Below are 20793 nucleotides of genomic sequence, written 5' to 3'. Positions count from 1 at the left end.
AAACAAAATACAGGCTGGATATCCACAGATATTTTATTTTAATACTTCAAATATTTAAACTCTATACATCCCAGAGTTTGTTGCTTTAATGCAGATTAGGACTGAAACGATTAATTATGATGAATTGAATAAAGGGATCAATTAAAATAATTGTCAACATATTGTCAAAAACCAAACCAAACATTTTAAAATATCCAAAATAAATAAACAAAATAACAAATTAAATTATGGAGTCTGTAAACAAAATTGTTCAGTTTTGTCAGAAACTGAGGCAAAACAAAACGAATGATGAAATTGAGCTTGTTTTAATTCATCATTTATTGCGACAGGCCTTGTTGCGAGTGGAAATGTTTTGTTTTCCAGGCGGGGCAACCCTCTGCACCTCTGCCCCGAGCGCTACAGGAAGCTGAACCAGCTGTGGCAGCAGCACTGCATCCTGGAGGAGATCGCCCGCAGCCTGGAGGTCGTCAACGTCATGTTCGCCTTCGAGTGGCAGCTGGTCTGAGCGCTTCCCCGACCCGCCGCCGCCGCATCTCCCCGTTCTCACACACACACACACACACACACACACACACACACACTCATGCAGGTATTTAAAGCCTTCCTGTCAGAAGAGGCCTGACCCGTTCCGGAGCGGTGATGAGGATGTAACCTAAGTCGCCTTGATTCAGTCTGTTTTGCGGTGCGGATGAGTTTCACTTGGAGTGACGTTTTGGTTTTTTGTTTCAGATAAACTCAAAACCTTCTTAAAAACATCGTTTTTAGTTCATATATTTGATTTCCTCTGTGTTGAAAACATTTGATGTTGAAGGGTTTAAATATGGTTATAAATCCTATTTAAATCGATTTTCCCCTCCTCTGTGTATAGATATAATATGGACCTATCTGCTCTCATCTTCACTCCTGTATAGAAAACCTCCTGTGTAACTTACTTTCACATTCTCTCTTAAATAATAATAATGAAGCCTCCCACATGTATTAGTTTAAATCCTTCAGAAACTCTAGAAAAATGTAAGTTTCTTAAAAAATTTCCATCATGAAATCATTTCATTTAAACCAACAGTAAGCCAAAAAGTAAGCATGGTGTAATTACAATATATGGAAGGAACTGTTATGAGACACTTAACCCCGTTTCTCTTTAGTCATGTTAATGCTCTTTACATGAAAAGTAATAAAGAAATGTAAGAAATGTACAATTTATTATATATATATTCTATTTGAATATATATTTTCTGTTTTGTTTGACTGTACCACATGACTTCCTGCTGTTGAAATAAAGAGAGATGCAAGCTGAACTCTTTTTCTTCATACATTCAATACAAGTTAAAAGAAAATCAAAAACGAGGAGCAGCAAAAGCAAATGAGGTGGATAAGCAGAGCTTGATGCTGCCGTCCAGGACAAAGGACCTGGAATTTTCTGAGCTTGAAAAGTTTAACAGATGGCTGGAAAATGGCTCAGAAAATGTTAGATTAATCTCAGAAAAGTTCTAGAAAAAAGGTGAACATTTGAAACTCAGAAATGTTTTTCTAGAAATTTCTAAAATGTCTGAGGTTTTTTTCTACAAATTTTTCAACTTCAGATTAGAAATTTCTGGGGGGGTTCTAGAAAATTTCTGAGATTAATCTCAAAATGTCTGAGTTTTTTAGTGGTAATTTATCTTTTTTAATCTAGTGGCCCTGCCTGGCCTGCAGAGGGCGCTGTTTCCCCTCATTGCAGAGTGTTTCTGTTTTTCCTGCGTGTTTTCAGTGGCAGCCTCACTCTCTCTGTGTCTCTGCTACTTCAGGAGCAACAAATTCTGATCTGGGATGTTGGGAACTCTCTGAATCCGCTGGCTGTGTTTTTCCTCTGCCGGTTCTGGTTCTGTTCCTTCCGCAGGATGGGTTTTATCATAACTTAGCTGTTCCAGACCTGTTGGAGGACTGCTTGCTCGTTTCAACATACCGGTTCGGACATGGAGGACCTGATCCGGCTCTCCGACCAGGACCTGCAGAGGTTCGGTAAGGAGGACCTGATCCGGACGCTGCGGGCTCTGCAGAACCGCAGCACGGACGTGATGCTGGAGCACGGGAAGCTGATGAAGGACGTGAACCGCAGCCTGCAGGTCCACCTCCAGGAGATCCGGAGCTTGAAGGAGGTGAACCAGAAGCTGCAGGAGGACAACCAGGAGCTGCGGGAGCTCTGCTGCTTCCTGGACGACGACCGGCAGAAGGACCGGAAGGTGTCCCGGGAGTGGCAGCGCTTCGGCCGCTACACGGCCGGCGTGCTGTGGCGGGAGCTGGGGCTGTACCAGCAGAAGCTGACCGAGCTGGAGGCCGGGCAGGAGACGCTGCGGGCGGAGAACGCCGAGCTCAAGGAGATCGTCCTCATGCTGGACGAGGAGAGGAGCGGAGCCGGGTCCCGGAGCTCCATCGACAGCCAGTCCAGCCTGAGCGGACCGGTGCCGCCCCGGGACGGAGGCGACGGGAGCAGCGGGGGGAGTCCGGACCACCAGACCGCCTACCTGAAGGGCTGCGGGGGGAAGGCGGGCCCGCTGAGGCGGTCCGTGGACGATCTGTCAGCTCATGGAGGCACCGCTGAGTTCCGATCAGGTGAAAACTATCGATTACCGCAGAATCTGGTTCTTTACAGAGTGAAGCATATCCACAAAAGTTCGGTGGAAGGAAAAAATGTGCAAACTAAGTAAAATAAACTAAAAGTGCAGATAATTAACAGAGTTGGTAGTAATTGGTTACATTCACTTGAGTAACGTTTTGGAAAAAAATTACTTCTATGAGTATTTTTGCTACGCTGTACTTTTTACTTTAGGGTAATTTTATTACCAAGTATCTGTATTTGTACTTGAGTAAAATTTCTGGATGCACAATCCATGGTGAGTAACTTTACCGAATGAAGAACAAACATGTTTTATCCAAAAATTCAGTTTTTGTGTAAATTTAATTAAGATTTATGTTGAAAAAAACTGATTTGGAAAAATGTTTACTTTTCGTAATTATGTTGTTTATATTAATTACATTTTGACTTTATATTTTAGTCTTTATGATGTAATTTTAAGTTTTAATTAGTTACTCAGTACTTTTTACCAAATACTTTTTTACTTTTACTTGAGTAAAATATGTTGAAGTAGTGCTACTCTTACTTTTAGTACAATATTTGGGCACTTTACCCACCTCTGGTAACAATACAAATATAAAAAGATGTTCACGAAACGGACCATGCTCAACATGGCTTTCATTTCTGATTGGAATAATTAGAACAGGATAGAAAATTGTAGAATAGAAACTGTCTTTATTATCCAGCAAAGTGGAAATTCAGCAGATTCAGGCAGAAAGGATCACACAAAAAGTTCTTAAAGTGTTTAAAACTATATATAGGAATAATTATAATAGTAATAATAATAATATACTGTATTCTTCTCGGCTCATATTCACATTATGTTGAGTGGAGGTGAAAGTAAACCAAGCAAAATAAACTAAAAGTAAAGACAATATATGTAAACAAAACAGTCCTCCATTTTAAAAATGCTACTTTACTCGGATCATAAAACCACTCAGCTATAAAAAAATCTCCATTTACTTCCTGTTAACTCAGCTTTCTTAAATAGATGTTGCAGAAAAATTCACTGAGGTGATTTTTCTTATTTCTATTTGACTTATTTTCCCTTTGCAGCTTTAAAACCCTGAACTTATCCCGGTTTATCGGCCCGTAACGTTTGGGAGTCGCTCTAATCTGGAAAAGGAGAATTCAAAGTTCAGCTCATGTTGAAGAGAATTTAAATGTTGGTTATAGATACCAGTTTATAACACGCTGCACGCTGGTTAAAAGCACAATATAGTGTAAATTTCTAGTTAGAACAGTATTAATATCACTGAAAATAGTTATTTAAGTACTAATGATAAGTATAAATGTTCAATTATGGAAATAATGAAATTTATTTTTATTTTTTCCTTCTCTAGGGTCTTTTTTGCTATGAACCCAAACCAAATATATTAATATGTTTCTAATTTTGGTTTATTTATGGTAAGCCATATTGTTACTATAACAACCACCAACAGGATTGCATGTTCTTAGAATTGGGCATCTATTGTAAATAAATGAGAATAATATCAAAAACTAGACTTGTTTCAAATTCTAATATTTTAGGAATGTAACTTTTATTTTAGTTGAGGCACATTTTTGTATTAAAAGTAGTTTTTTTTATTTGTCTTTTGTCGTATTGTTGTTTTCTCAGTAACCGAGTTTTGGGTTTTTATCATTTTTATTAGTTAAAGGTTTTAAAAGTCACATTTTGCACATTTTTAAATTTCCATTTGGGTTTAAACTGCTTCTAAAAAAACAGCCACAATGTTTTTTTTAAAAAAAAAAAAAACACCACCAAGCTGTTTTGTGTGTTAATGGTTTTTGGTGTCTAGAAAATGAGCCGTTTAAAAAAACCTCACGATTGTTAAGTCAGAAAATGGAACTGTGTGGTTACCTAGGAACCCCAGCTGAGCCGGGCCGTTCCCTAGCAACCAAAGTGGCGCTCCAGGACGTTTGGTCAGCTGGTTTTACCGCTGTGAAACCTCTGATTTTGTTAAAAAAAAAAATTTATTAACATGTTTTGTAAAGCCTGTAGACATACAGGCTCAGCGAAGCATAATCGGTCACCTACAAGAAAGATAATTGGAATGAACAAAAGGTAAACACTCAGTTACTGAAATAAATGAACGTTTCAGTAACTATCCTGAATAAAGACCAGCTAACGAGAGTCCGACTTTAGAGTCAGAGGTATATTTCTGGCCTCACACACAGATGGTTTCTGTCACCGATCTTCCTCTGTCTGGCCCGGTCAGCACAGATGGTCCGGTCGTGATTACTCCAACAGGTCTAACGAGGATTTAGCACCTTAGCTGTGACGGTACGAGACAGAGCACAGATGGAGGATCAGTCGCCGTCGAGATGCAAGTCAGGAGTTTTTTGCTTGAGTTTGTTTACTGAAGAGCTTAGACTGGAAAACTGATCCTGACCAGAGATTATGTCTTGTTTGGGTTCCGGTTGAACGCCAACAGCACCTGGTTTTACATCCAGTCCTTTCAGAGATTTTATTTAACTGATCACACTAACTATTTTTATCAATTTTCAATGAGTCAGTTTCTCTAGGACTGATTTCCCCTGAATTATATTTAAATTTATACTTGACATGGCAAGAAAAGGAGTTGGCTACACAATGAAAACATTGTTTGTTGGGCCAGTTTTGACCAGCTTTCTAGATGCACACAAATGAGTCACAAATGTTTGACAAAGAGAAACTAACTAGGTTTGCTTGGGGTTAATCAGGAAAGAAGAAAAAAAAAAAATAGAAACAATTTCATAAAGTTTGGTCTCATTCACAACATCTGTTGTTTTAAGAATCCTTGAAATCTTGTGTGAGTTTTGGTATAATTACTCATTTCAGGACTTAGAGTTTTAAACTTTGTCATGGTAGAGAGACATCACTGAAGATCTTAAACTCAGCATCTCTGCTTAGAAGGAACTTTAATGAAGATTAAAGTTGATGAAAGTGTGTTTTTGTTGTTTTTTGCTTATAATGAAATATTAGATGCTACTAGATCCCTGCATGTCTGACATAAGCCATCCCTTATTCTCTCTGCTGTGTTTTAGCTTTAGGTTAAATCGCCCTCCCACCAGGCTAAAGCCCCGCCCAAGTCGTCTAAAGCCCCGCCCACTTGATATAAACCACACCCATCTATTTCCAGTGTGTTTTAGCTTTAGCGTTAGCTCACTTGATACATGCTACATCCAATCTATTCCTGGTGTGTTTTGGCTATAGCATTAGCACAAAAGCCCAGCCCACTTGATAAAAGTCACGCCTCATCTATTTTGGGTGTTTTTTAGTTTTAGCGTTAGCTCACTTGATACATGCTACATCCCATCTATTTCTGCTGTGTTTTAGCCTTAGCACAAAAGCTCCGCCCACTTGATGGTAGCCAAGCCTCATCTATTTCCAGTGTTTTTTTAGCTTTAGCGTTAGCTCACTTGATACATGCTACATCCCATCTACTTCTGGTGTGTTTTGGCTCTAGTATGAGCACAAAAGCTCTGCCCACTTAAAACAGGCTACATCCCAACTATTTCTACTGTGTTTTAGCATTAGCATAAAAGCTCCGCCTACTTGATAGAAGCCACGCCCTCTTTCTCTGCTTTTCTTAGCTTTAGCTGCGGTACGCCTCTCACCAGATCAATCCCAAATCCCAGTTTCTGAGCTGTAATGATGCACATTCTGTCACTTTTTCTGATTTCTCAGTCAGAACACGGGTAAATAAATCTGACTTTGCCTCAGAGGTAATTTTTACACTAATTCTGCAGAATTAAATGTGAAACGACATTCTGAATTATGTATCAGAAAATAAATAAGAGTAGATTCAGAACCTGCACAGTTTTGCCAACCAAGAAGCTCTGTGTTTTATGTAAATATTCCCCAATACTGCCAATTTAGATAATCTCTGAAACACACACACACAAAGTAATTTGTGTTGTAAAAAACTGTCAAGTCTTACAGGGATTTGTTGAGGAAAAGCTACTTAGTGATAATTCCTGACATTCCTGAGCGCACAAATCCCCGGAAGCTTTGTGGGAAAAAACCCTGATGTTGAAGTGATAAAGAGGCATTGTTTTATCCAGCATGGCTGGAGAAAATCCACCTGCTGGGATGAGACTGGTGAGGTGGTTAAACGGGCCAAATGAGCAATTAACATCGATGAATATGAGCAGAACAGATAAATCATTGTGCGAGTTTGCATTGTGCACATGCAGCGTTTTGTGTGGGACTTTCAGGGCGTGTTTGTGCTGAGGTCGAGTTTTTCTCTGTTTTCTCTTCTTTGCCTCAGTTTCTTACAGCACCAGCAGGAATGTGACGGATTTTTTTTTTAGAGGCGATTAATCTTCAATAGTTCCAGCAGTCAAATATTTACAGGCTCTGCTGCTGGGGAATATTTCCATTTTATTCTGATAGCGCAGGAGGAGTGAAATAACATGTAAATGTGAAGAATCGTCTGAACTCTGAGTCCAGTTTATTTTAGTTTAGATAATTTCAATTCGATTCAGTTCAGCTTATTTATTTTCAGTTTAACCTAACTAGTTGAGTTTATTACAATTGAGTTTGGTTTAATTTTATTTGGTTTAGCTGAATTGGTTTCAGTTTGTTTTAGTGCTAATTCATCAGAAATATCTCATAACTAGCTGATCTCTCAGTCAAGTTATCTAGAAAAACCCAGTCACAAGACAAGTTCCTTACTTATGCGCTGGATGCTAAACTAGAGATGTCGATTAATAGTTTATTAGATTAAAATTTGTTTAATTCTATTGACTAATAACGTTCATTTAAGCCTTCTTTTGCTTTGTAGTTGTAGTTTGGCCTCCATCAGGCAGAGGGCGATGTTGAGCCGTACCATCACAGGAAAGAGAAACGATCCAAACATGCAGTTTTGTTTTGAAATTTAAACAGCTGCGTTGTTCAGAAGAGAAGAGAAGCGCGAATTCAAGGAAAAACTTACCGATTAGCTACAAAAACGAGGATGTGATGATGACAGAAAAACGAAGTAAATAACAAAAATTTGTAACATGAAGCCAATAAGCATGTTTGAACCTACGTTTAATAATGTGAGAAAAGTGCTATTTTCTGCTTATTCAGTCAGTATTTAACACAGCTGAACCCCAAAAATGTAATATAAACATATATAAAATAATATTAACTCATTAATCGATAACATTGGTCAACAGCCAAAACACTGTATGGGGTTTTCAACTGTTTTAGGGTAATTTTGACGTGCTGAATCCAAAAATCACATTGGTTTTGCTCCATCAGGTAAACTTTCTGAACTATGGAGCAACATGAGCATCAAAATGTGTGACTTGTTCTCACGTCTGAGAATCTGGGATCAATGAGTGATGAGCAGGAGGAGAGATGAACACGTAATGTTCAGTTTACATGCACTTACCCTTATTAGTGTTTATTATTCAATTTACAGAAATACAAGTTTGTAACATTTAATTAATACCCTCTGTTAGGAAACAATTTTTTTTCTCCTAAAACATTTTCTGGATGAGAAATATTTTGGGAAATGAACTGATTATGTCACAAAAATGTCATCAGTTCAGTCAGAAGATTGGTAAATCAAATTAGAATAAAGAACTGATTGAGAAAAACAGATGTATTTTTTGGATTCAGCGGTGCAAAATAGTCCTAATTCAGTTGAAAAAAAACAGACAACTTCCAAAAAATATTTTTGTAACCCAGTGTAACTTTCATCCTTATTCTAAACTAATACAACCCAGATAAAGTCATTGGTTTCCTTTCCTTCCTTTAAGACAAAAGTTAGAGACGAAGCTGAGAATATAAATTCTTAAAATCACTGCAGACCTATTAACCCTATATCAGTCGTCCTGCTGTAGAAGCAGCTACATCCTGATGGGTGCTCTGAACCAGTGCTTCTTTCTTTCCCAGTGATGTGGTGGTATTTTTCCCAGTTGGCCTCATTCCCAACACATTTGTGCTCCCTGTGCCATCTGCCTCACTGCTTTATGTGGCAGACAATGGAGGGGGTCTGTCGCTCTTCAAAGAGTGGCTGTGCAGAGCTTCCCATAACCTCCCCCCCTTCCCAATCCTCTCTGTCCCATCCACTGTGGGACGGCCGGGGTCAGAGGTCGAGCCTCAGATTTTATGGGGGCCCCACCTCAGCTGACGTCTGTTTTAACAGTTCAGATGCGGAGTGGTGAACTAGCAGGACCAGAAACGCACATAAACGGTGGTTAAACTGGGTTTTATGGGGGGTTGTCTGGTGAGGTCAGGGTGAAGGAGTGCAGCTTGAGAACGGCTAGAGAAATATCTCAAGGTGGAAATCCTGCAAACTCAGTGGAGTTCCTGGAAAGAGTTCCAGTAAAACAACTTTTTAATTTGTTGTAAGAGATAACTGAGTCGTCTGCAAACACAAACATCCGAGGGATTTCCAAATCGCGTCAAGTTGATCTGAATAGAAACGTTGCATGTTGTTTACATCCGTAAATTTCACACATTCTCACGCTGAAGGCCAGAAAGACTTTTCTTTTACCTGCCATCTGTAGCTGTGCTGCCAAAGAAGAATAATTCTGTCAGCAAAATGAAACCTGAATATGTGGATATTATTAATTTAATGCAGCAAAGGGAAAATAACACAGAGAAACAACTCAAAACCACTCGTATATTTAATGTACATACAGACCCATTACCATAGCAACTGACTGACAACAGTTCCACTACTGTATCAGGATTCAATGCAAAGAAAAACCCCAAAACATGCAAACATTTCTCACACAAAGAACAAAACATTCAGTATGATACAGGTTTATGTTTTCAGGGTTGGTGTTTAGTTTGTGATTATCAATAAGTGATCGTCTGAAAACAGCGGTGATTTATTTTATTAGCTCATTTAAACACCAGCTCTACAGAATTGGTATGTTGGGTGTTTTTTTTTCTCCAACTGAACCAAAACATCTCAAATTCTGCAGCACATCTGCATGTTACGGTTGTCATAGTCAAGCTAGCATAACTGACCTACTTCCCTCTTCCTTGCTATTTTTTCTTTGACCTTGTTATATAGATGTCATGTTAACAATTATTAGCAAAGCACTGTGTCCCATTTTCTTTTATAGCCTATATCATGCGTACATTTAAAATTTAGCGTGTTATGTTGACAACTTTTGCGACTGACTGGCGACCTGTCCAGGGTGTACCCCGCCTCTCACCCAAAATGTTCGCTGGAGATCGGCACCAGCACCTCTCCTGACTCCTCTAAGGACAAGGGTGTACAGAAAATGGATGGATGGATGTTGACAACTTGACAGCTAAAACTAATGCTAGTTGTTGTTAGCGAACAGGTTTTTCCCCTCCAGTAGGGAGATGGAGGGCATGTGCGCATGACATCACATTGCAGCAAGGCAGTTCTAAGTACTTCACACCATAAACTTATGAAAAGGTATTAGCCCATTATGAAACAAGCAAGAAGTATTAAATTAAAAAAAAACCCATCCTATATGTTGTGTGACGATCATCTGTCTCCCATTTTTGTCATCGCTTTTGAGCCAGGCATGACAAGTGGGGGCTCGTCCGGGATTTGAACCCACGACCTCTCGTGGGTCTTTGCAGTCCACACTGCAGAGGCACAAAATCACTCCAAATATTTCTAGTGCATCTTGGTGCACTAGAAATAAGACAAAAAATAACTTGCAAGTCACTTTGTAGCAAGATAAAGCAGCTTGTAAGTAAATAATTCGCAAATATTGAAAAACAGTACCAGTTCTACTTGCAGATATTTTTTTTACTTATAACATTTATTATATAATAAGTGATAAACAGTGCAGTAGAATCTGCAGGTTGATCAGCTCCAATATGAAACTTTTCTGATGCTTCTGTGTGTTTCACATAGAAATATCTGTGATATTGTTTTGCGGTGATCATGAGTTTAGAAAAAACAGGTTTGACTATTTTTTCCAACCCAACTGTTTACATTTAAGAGAAGAAGCAGTTCCAAAGGAACATTATTCACTTCTAGGATATTCTCTAACAAGCATTGACAGATTTCTAAATAAACCGTTTCTCCTTTTAATTGATCTCCGATTGGTTTTTGACAATCTCAAGAACTAAATCTGTTGAATTTCATCTCATGTAGTTCTTCTGCAACAATCTTTATATATGCAAAATGTAAAGTTCCTATTGGCCCGTATCTGTACCTCGATAGATGCATTGTTCAAAGTAAGCTGGTGCCAGTTTAACCAGTTTAAACATGTTTGCAGGCTCTGGCGCTACTCCACTTTTTCAGCTTTTAAACTCCAGCTAATCCTTCCTTTACACCAATAATCTTTTTCCACTGAATATTGCTCTTATCTTCAAGCACTGTTGAGTTTTATGTTTTTTTAATCGCATGATTTTCTTTAGAAAGAGACCTCATGACTTGTCTGAAACTCAGACTCTCACAGGGACTTCATTCTTTTGCTGCATGGTTTTTTTTTTATCTACTAGAAAGTTGGTTGTAAAACAATGTACAGTTCATGAGACAAGATGATGCACAATAAACGTTTCCCAAGACTTTAAAGGAAACTTGAAATTCCCAGTTTGTGTTTATGAAGTTGAGTAAAGAGTTAAAATAACAAATCAATAGTTCAGTCCAGGTTTGACTTTAAGCACTCTAAGAGCATCTATTTTTTTCTTGCAAAAAAGTAAGCATTCTAATATTTGTAAGTATATTTTTAAACACAAATGCTTAGAAAAAAAAACTCTGTTCAGTGAAGAATAATGTTGTCCAGCTTTGGTAAGTTTAAGTATGTTAGATTGTGTTGTAGAAATGTTGAAATAGCATCTTTGTTATTTAAAACTGGCCCTTTATGTCAGCTACAAATCAGATGCCAACTTCAGAATTATGTCCACAGACTAAAACGAAACAATGAAATTATTATTTTATTGTGTTTTTGTCAGGATCTGTGTTTTTCTGTGTTTATTTAGAGTTTTCTGTGTCTTTGAGTCTTTGTGTTGTCCTGTGTTCCCCTTGATTGTTCCCAGGTGTGTCTCGTTCTGTGATTACCCGCTGTGTATTTAACTCCACCTGTGTTCCTTGTTCCTCATCGGGTCCTTGTCTTGCAATTGTCTAACGTGCGTGCTGTCATTCGTGTCCAGTCGTGTTAACGGTTGCTACCGGCGTCGAGCCCTGGCTTCTGCTCGGCCGTGCTGCCCGTTGCTGGACGGTGTTTATTCTTTATTAAAATCATCATTATTCATCTTACCTGGGTCTACAGCGTTTGCCTCACCACCTCAACACCCGCAACTCGTGACAGTTTTCACCAATATAATACAACTTTCATGTAACATAAGTTGCATTTTAAGACTATAATTTTGTAACTAATTTAGTTTAGGTCTGACAAATATAAATATGTTAGATTTTGAGCTAAAATGGGAGATTCCAACTACTGATCTGCTTAGCCAACACAATTTAAAAGTGATCGGAGAAAGTTTAATGCTACTTTAACCAGAGGAAGACACACTGACTGAACCGGATAGTTGCTTTAGACCAATTTACTCTACATTGGCGCACACAAACCTGTTGCACTGAAACTCTGCAAAACAAACAAGCAAAATTGGTGCAAGTCTAATTAAAACTGCAGAAATACTGCATATTGAAATGTTTGCTTTAAGATCGTGAACAAACCAAAGTACTAGGTTTTCGTCATGTGTACAAAATCAACTGCTTCGTAACCAACAACAGTAAAATACAGGATATGCGTACATTTAAAAAGTACTTGCGGTGTGAAAACTAGTGGCTCTAATAAAGTACGCTGTGGATTTCCGTGACTACGTTTTTGTGCTTTAAATATGTTGCTCTGACTTCAATTAGTCTCCAACTTAATATGTTTTTCAAACCTATTGGAAACATTAACATGTTTTCCTTCCTAATGGAGAAAGACAATCTACAATAAGTTGGATACTTTATCCAAGACTTGATGTATAAAACCTGTAAGGACTCATCCAAAAACACCCAGAGATTTAACTAAACCTGAGTAAAAATGGTCTCTCCTTGGTATTTCAATGTCCGCCATGTTACAGTGTCTTCATGTGGAGACTCACTGGCACTAAGACAGGAAGGTTAACTGGATCTGTGCTGACCGTCTGTAATTAAAGGATGCCCTCTGTTTTATTTTGTCAGCACAGTCTGCTCTTGTGTTTGTGTGTGAGGTCAGCAGTTTATCTGCAGCGGTGACTTTCACTACTTCTTCCAGGACGTCACTTTTCTGGACACAAATCAACAACCTGAAGATGATGCAACCCAACAAACAGCCATGTCCGCTCGTTGGACCTGAATTGGTTCTGCTTGTAGGACTTAATTGAAACCTTACCAGAGGAACGCTGTGAGCGTTTTGTTGCAGCGAGCGCCGCACTTTATTTCCCTCCTGTCACGCCAGATGAAAATAGATTTATGGAAGTCTGTATACACAGCAAGAATTTCAAACTGTGGCATCAAGTTACGCAGAGTGGGTGTGGAGCCATGTTGTGTTTTCCCCCAATAAATCTGCCACATGTTTTTATTCAGAACAGCTTAAAGTTATTTCTGGATAAAGTTGGTCAGGACAGGCTGTGATTAAAACTAAGGTTGACATTTTCAATTCTTTGTAAAGTTGCATCAAAATAATGTACAGATGGGAAAAAGAAAACATTTCAATATAAGAAGAGGAACGCTTCCGGAGGTAAAAAGTAAACATTTTTTCCTGCTACAACTGCAAACTGTAATTAGTCTTGTGTGCAAGACCAACACAAAGTAAATCTGTTTTTATTTTAATAAAAATCTGAAAAGTGCCGCATACTCCTTAAAGACAGTTATTCTTTAGGGCAGAGGTGTTTAACTCATTTTCATTTTGGGCCAAATTAAGGTCATTAATGCTCTTAAAGGGCCAGAGTGCATGTATTTTTTATTCTCTTTTCACAATTATGCCCTACTTTGTGTTGATATGTCACCTAAAATGTGGTTGTAGCTTGACAAAGTGTGAATCAGGGTATAAATAATTTGGAGGATTGAATAAAAGCCCCTTGTTCCCAGTCAGGAAACTCTGAGGCGACCATTAGATCCTTAATGGTCCCTGAAGATCCTGGAAATGTTGTCATTTTTAATCTCTTGGCTCAGTGTAATGGGGTCTTTAGGAGTAAATATAAACATGTCTTTAAATCAAAAATCCTGTAAATAATGTCGATGTTCTCTACGGTTTTACAAGAAGTATTATACAATAGGTTTCTTCTCTAAATATATGTTTTTATCAAAACTAACTGTGTTTGAAAATATCCTACAATGTACTGTGCATTACATGTAATAATTTCTAGTTCTTTTTATCAGTATTTTCAGTCAAATTAGGTGAGTAATCAGACATATTTTGAATTTATTGACTTAAACTTTCAGGTCAAACCTGCAGAAACTCATCCTGGAATATCTTAAGTTGTAATTACGTTTGACAGGAAAGTATCTGTGTGAGGTATATCAGCTAACAACGCGCCAGCCACCTGTAGAGAGCTGCGCCCTGCAGCAACAGCATCAAACATGGTGGCCAAACGAAATCAACATCTGCTTGGGTTCTGCTGTTCACTGAAATAAAAACAAAAACCTGTTCAAATTTACCACAGCTACGGCTTTTATTGCAGGTGAAAGTTCATGACAGAACAGGTTTCATTCCCTCGTTTGCTGCCAAGCTGTCAGTGGACCTTTTGTGCCAGAAATTCCTCCCCGTTAACGGAAACGTGCTTTGAAATCAGCACGTGCGTTCGAACGCTGGGGTTGGGTCTCGCTAAATACTGGGATTTCGCCACCGGATTAGTCGGCTTAACTGGAATCTCTTTTGAAAAAAAAAAAAAATCAAGAATGTGGTTCTCAGCTGTAGGTGCAGGTTAATTTACGTGGGTTCTAGAAAACTCATATTATGAGAAGAACCTCAAAAAGATCTGATTTTTGAGTTTAAAACTCAGATTTACTTGTTTTCCCTCCCCGATTTTTCAAAACTGAGATTGCTTATTGCTTGTATAGTAATTTTCTCAAGAACAAGGATGATTTGTTAAAATTAGAATGTTGTTTCTTTAGGAATTTACACCAAACTGTCACTGAAACATTAATTAATGTAGTATTTATGTGTTTTTCTTGCAGATATATCAGAGTGCTACATCAGAGAGCTAGAGAACAAGGTGAGGATCCTGGAGGATGAAAAGAAACTGTTGACAATGCAGGTAACTTACACTTTTATTCTTGTCTTCACTTTATTTGACATTTATTTGCTGTAGGCCCCTTACACAAGTTTTTAATTACAGCGTTTTGTGTCAGTGGCTCTGAGTTGCAACAACATGTCAGGACTTGTGTTGTCTTTGCAGACATAACTCATAATATCAAATCTATCAGCATCAGTTACTTTTTAAATAATGCAGCACTTTTTATTGATGTACAATAATGCTAGTATGGTTTTTAAAAGGCCACTTTATATTATTTACGGTGTATTTGAGTTTTATTACAAGAATTTCAACACATGGAGAAATTACTTCCATCTCTACTGTAAAAACTAACATTCTTACCAAGTATTGTTAGTACCAATATCTGTAAAAATGAGACAAAACAAACTTTTCACCAAGATATAGGAGTTATTTTAAGTCAATAATTCCTTTCCATTGATGAAATAGTCCTGGTTCCACTATAACATGAACATAAAGTGTTGTTTTGCTTGGGATTCTTCTCCTTTATTTTTAATAGAAACATGATTGTGTTTAAAACGTTTATTTTTTGCTGCTCTCAGTTTTGGTCTGGGACTGAGCAACACCTCAGGCTTTGGTCTGATTTGTATTGGAGAACGCCATGACCTATTGATGAGCTCAATCAGAGCAGCTGACTCTTGCCAGTAAATGCAAACACTGCAGCTCTCCTGTTACATTCGGTTTCACCAGCCTCCTTTTCTTTATATAGTTCGATTTATTTTACCTGTAAATCCTGAAACATATGAATAAAAACCATGAAATATAACATAGGTTTTGGTTAAAGCGGTAGTGTTTTTTTACACGTTTGTTTAAATCGTTACTATGTCGTGACAGAATTGACCCTTTGCAACTATGTCACTTAATTAAGCAACATGACGGACAATAGTATTGAATGGAGTGACTGCGATTGTTTACCCAAGTTTTTCTTTTTGCCAGTATAGCCATAGCTAGCACACCTAGTTTGGCCTCGTAAACGGTGATATTTATAAAAGTTGGAAATAGTTAGTTTAGAAACCGATCCATACATTCTCCCTCCTGACCTGTTTGTCGCAGATCATATCTGCCTGAATTTACACCACATGATTCATACTACCATGTTATAAAAGGCGTTACTACGGAAGAGTATTTGTGAACCTGAACTGAAAGCCTGTCCCAAATTTATTTGGTAGATTTGAGTTTAACGACTAGATTTTCCATAAACAATTTAAACAATTCAGATTTGGAAATTGTTGGAATTCTGAGAAAAAGGTTGGAAGTCTGAAAAAAAAGTCAGAATTCTGAGAAAAAGGTTGGAATTCTGAAAAAAAAGTCGGAATTCTGAAAAAAAAGTCGGAACTCTGGGACACGTCTTAATTCTGCGAAAAAAGTTGGAATTCTGCGAAAAAGTCGAAATTCTGAGGAAAAACATCAGAATTCTGAAAGAAACGTCGGAATTCTCAAAAAACGTCAGCAATCGGAGAAAAACTTCTGAATTCAGAGAATTCCATCAGAATTTGTAGGAAAGAAGTCATAATGTTTTAATGCTAAGAAGAAAATTGTAATTCTGAAAAAAGTCAGAATTTTGACAGATTTTTTATCTTCGTTCTCATCAGAACCATCCTCGGACTCCCAGTGGAGAACTGTCCCCTACGGGGTTCTACCTGCCTCTGGCACAGAAACCCGAAGCTGTAGTCCATGCCATGAAGGTAAACTCTGAACACTGTGTGGTAAGAAATATTTTGATTATTCTGTAATTGAGTCTAAGTGTGTGTAGGTGCTGGAGGTCCATGACAAGCTGGACAGTCAGAACTCGAGGGAATTCGATGAAGACCTCAACGATAAGGAGAAAGCCATCGTCAGAGAGATGTGCAACGTAAGTTTCATTCTTGTTTCAGTGTTTCTCCTGAATACTTCCAGAGTTGGGTTCTGAGTTATTTTGGCAACTTTTTAAATAATATATTTTTAGGAGTATTTTTACTAATATCAGGAGTAATTTTATTTTGAAGTATCATTACTCTTGAGTAAAACGTCTCAATGAAGCTTGTTTAAACCAGACAGACATTCACCTGCAGTTTTGATATAATTTCATGTTTTAAATTGAAAAAAAAGACAATTTTTTTTCTTTTGCATAATTTTGTAATAACATGTTACTTATATTAATAATTTTCATTTTGATCCTTAAAATACCAAAATTTCAACATAATTTTACATTTGATTTTTACAATTTTTATGTATTAAATGGTTGTTGTTTTGATCAGTTAATATTCGAGTAGACTTTTTACCAAACACTTTTTTACTCTTACTTGAATATCTTCTTGTACGGGTACTTAAAAAAAAAAAGAAAAATTATATATATATATATATTCATTTAGTAGGGACAATTCACATTAATCAACAATCGTGTAAATGTTACTTGTGACAAAGTAAAAATATGTTTAAGTAACCTCTGAGTGCATCTCAGAACATGAACCCAAATCTAGAAAAATAATTAACTTTTGAAGTAATGAAAAGCTTAAAATGTTTGATCACTAATCTTTGGAAATATTTTGATGATTTATATCATTTTTAAGGGCCTGCCTCAGTGTGATTGGTTAATATTTGCTGAGAGCTGCATTTCTTGCCTTGCAGGTGGTTTGGAGAAAGCTGGGCGACACTGCTGGTTCAAAGCTCTCTGTTCGACAGCAGCTACTAGGAAACCAGCTCCAAGGTCCGGTCCAGTAGGAGAACCCACCATCAAACCCTCAGCATGATCCTCAAACAGAAGCAGTAGAGAAAAATGGGCACACCTTTTACTACACAAATGCACAAAGTTTCAATAGTCCTGGACAGGATGCTGAAACGGCTCACTGATGCCACCATGTGGATTTACGGTGTAAATACCGTTTTAAATCAGCAAATTTTCGGTTTTATGGAGCAGATCCATCCACTGTCTTCCACTTTCCTGATATCTTGGAGATAACCGGTCCAAGGCGTCCTTCTCCCCACGGACTCCAGATCACTTGGGGAGATCGATTCCAGATCACTTGGGGAGATCGATTCCAGATCACTTGGGGATCCCTTCATTGAGTTCTGGGCGCGAGTTCGTGTCTCCCTTCATCTCTAACGACGACATTCTGCTCTACAACTCTGACTTCCCCCCATAAACTCAGAGGGAAACTCTGAAGGAGCCGATTTCAGTCTAGCTTGGTAAAAGAAACCCCAGAAAAACAGCGCTTTGCTTCCTACAAAGGGCCTGAGCCATCGGCGGCTATTTAGAAACGATTGCTAATCGCTAACGGTCGGCCGTGACGTATGTAAAGCGCCGGTATCGGCCCTATGAATTTATCGGGAGTTGCTCGCGTTGTAAACAACCGTCCTCCACTGCGAAGAGAAAAGCATCGAGCTGAACGAGATGGCTGTCAATGTTAGTTTAATATTTGGGACCGTGGCCAACACGGACTGAACGGCTCCGTTCACTCCCTCCGCTAAAACTACAGACTACAACTGTAAACAGCGCAGAAAATCGACGTCATCGTTCTCAACTTCTTCTGTTCGCTGATTGGCCGGTTGTAACGCTAAATTCTAAACCCGAAGCTTCATGTTTCAGCTTCACAGACTGGAGGATTGTATTCATGAAGAGACAAAGCTGTGATTTATCTGCCTGTTTTCTGCGCCATCCTGCAATCACGCAGAACCAAAGCATTCCCTGGGTTTCCACAGTCCGGAGTGATGTCGGCTAGTCCGGCGCCGCCATTTTGTTTGACAGTTTCTACTTGCTTGGGCTTTGACAACAAAATATTTGGGCCAGACTAAGATTTTTTTTTATTCTTAATTACGAGAATTAAGTCACAATTTTAGGGAAATTAAGTAGTAATCACATTTTTTAAAATAAAAATACCTAACCCAAACTTTTTTTTCTAATAAAAGTTTTTTTGTTTTTGTTTTAAAAACTTCCCTGCTAATATCATGACTGTATATTCTCATTATTAAACAAAACTTCTGGTAGCCTGGCCTTAATACTCACAGAAGGAAGAACCCCCCCCCCACACACACACACACACTTTTTTGTCATTTATAATTTCCTTTCTTTTTCTTTCTTTTTTTTTTATAAAAGAAAGCAAGGGAAAAAAATCAAATTGGAAATTGGATCTGGTAAAAAATTGGAGATTTAATTTTCATACCATATCACCCAGCCTTACGCAGAAACAACACACTCTCTGGCCACTTTATTAGGTACAACTTTTCAGTTGCATGCAGAGGAGAATGGACAGAGAGTGTTGAGCTAGAAAGGCAATATTAGGTTGAATAATTGCTTATTACTTCAGTGAATATACCCAGAAGGAGATTTCCACCTTTAAGTCTCAACAGAATTACAACTTTAGCAAACATGATGAACTGTACCAGCCATGCTGCAGTTTTTCCTTCCATCTTGGCACAATGTTTGGCATCTTCCTGTTGTTTGCTGCTGCATGTTGGTTTTTTTAACAGAGCTGGCTAATGCATATCCTCTAAAAAGCAAGGACCTTTAATTCATCTACATCCGAGGACTATAAAAGCATGTTTTTGCTTCAAAGGGATTTTTTAGAAAAAGAATCTCTTCTTAGAAATTTCAGTTACCTACAGCTGAAATAAAATTGCTGTTTATTGCTTGTTTGTGCAGAACTGAAATTAGAAGATGATGTTAAAAACTCAAAATCAGTGCAAACACTTCCTAATAATCCAATTCTTTACACTTATTTGTTCTCCAAACTCCTGAACAACCTCAGATATTAATGCCTTACTTTGAGGCTGAGCTGAGTGAGCTAGTGCCTCATTTAAAGGTGAAAACAGAGGATTAGTTTTCCCAAAGGTTTGTTGTTAATTTGATCCCACTGGTGATTAAGTGTATGTACTATGTGCTACCAGGAGTAGATATGCTGCCTTAATGTAGATTTTACAGCATATATTTCTGTTAAATGAATGGAGTTTAGCTGGATTTTGAACCTGCCTGCAGTGATTCGGAATTTTTTGTTTAAAAATACACACAATGCTTGAAATTAGGTTTAATGGTCTGAAATAAGCGCTTTTATTTGTAAGTTAAAACCCAGACGAGCACATTTTATTGTACGGATTGGTAGAAAAGAAAAACATTAGAAACAGCTGGCTTTTGAATGTGTGTATGTAGCTGCAGATGTATTTTAGCAAACCTGTTATTCATGAGAATAGCTTAAGAAAATTAAAATACTTTTAGGTGAATATTAAAGTTGTTTTTTTTTTTTGTAAATGTGTGCTGCTTTATTGCTTGTTTAAATTGCCATGTGTGCAGAAATATTTAATTCAGTTTATTTATTCAATTTATATTCCTGTTTCCTTACACATGACGCTATTTTTTCTTTTGCTGCTAAAAATCTAAAACTAAAAAATATCTAAATAATTTCACGGAATCCAAAGTTACAAAAAAAAATTAATAATATAAGCAGGTAACATAACAAATTGATGATCACAGGAACAAAAAATTCTAAATGATGTTGAAATTAAATAAGTTCTAGTATTGACATTAAATTAAACTAAAGCAGTAGTTTAATGCATGGATTAAAAATCTCTTTATTGCTTTGGCATCATTCCCAGGGAGAATTAAAACAATAAACTATGTACTTTTAATTAAAGAAAAATAAAAAAATCTGCTCTTAATGGACCTTTTCTGTATGTTTTAAGACTCAGACATACTAACTTTGTTTGTGAGAGGCCATTTAAATTGTGGCACATGTGAGCTTCCATATCCACAGGTAGAACGACATTATTTCATATGAGTTCATATTTACTGTTTTCAGTTCAGCCTGTTTGCCTCATGTGAAAATAATAACAGGTGAATTTGTGATGATCTCACTGTATTTATTGCACAACACCACTTTACAGACTGCGGGAATGTAAATACAGTTTACTGTAGAGAAGTTCTCACCACAATTATTTACTTTTGGAACTAAATGAGTAAGTAATTACTGAAACTACACCTGATACTCCTGCTACTACAACATGTGATTGTTGGGTTCAGTTTACTTGTTTTTCACCACTTTGACAT

General features: G+C 37.6%; 2 protein-coding genes across 4 annotated transcripts in view; both read left to right on the top strand.

Moving 5' to 3' along the window:
• ubr1 (ubiquitin protein ligase E3 component n-recognin 1) overlaps window positions 1-1295 on the top strand; it is a 29280-nt gene extending 27985 nt beyond the window's left edge. For all 3 annotated transcript variants that reach the window (XM_028000079.1, XM_028000078.1, XM_028000077.1), the window contains exon 47: window positions 364-1295. In XM_028000079.1, the coding sequence (XP_027855880.1) occupies window positions 364-505 (142 nt within the window). In that variant the 3' untranslated portion in view covers window positions 506-1295. The remainder of the gene's footprint in view (window positions 1-363) is intronic.
• A 377-nt stretch (window positions 1296-1672) lies between these two features.
• Window positions 1673-19717, top strand: LOC114133953 (coiled-coil domain-containing protein 85C-A-like). The gene is made up of 5 exons (XM_028000116.1): window positions 1673-2589; window positions 14683-14762; window positions 16370-16462; window positions 16531-16629; window positions 17385-19717. The coding sequence occupies exons 1-5, from the start codon at window positions 1953-1955 to the stop codon at window positions 17475-17477; spliced, it is 1002 nt and encodes a 333-aa protein (XP_027855917.1). The 5' UTR covers window positions 1673-1952; the 3' UTR covers window positions 17478-19717.
• The last annotated feature ends 1076 nt before the right edge of the window (window positions 19718-20793 follow it).

The sequence above is a fragment of the Xiphophorus couchianus genome, chromosome 19, assembly GCF_001444195.1.
Source record: "Xiphophorus couchianus chromosome 19, X_couchianus-1.0, whole genome shotgun sequence".
NCBI lineage: Eukaryota > Metazoa > Chordata > Actinopteri > Cyprinodontiformes > Poeciliidae > Xiphophorus > Xiphophorus couchianus.
Note: the sequence above shows the minus strand (reverse complement) of the source record. Positions and strands in the feature narration are given on the sequence as shown.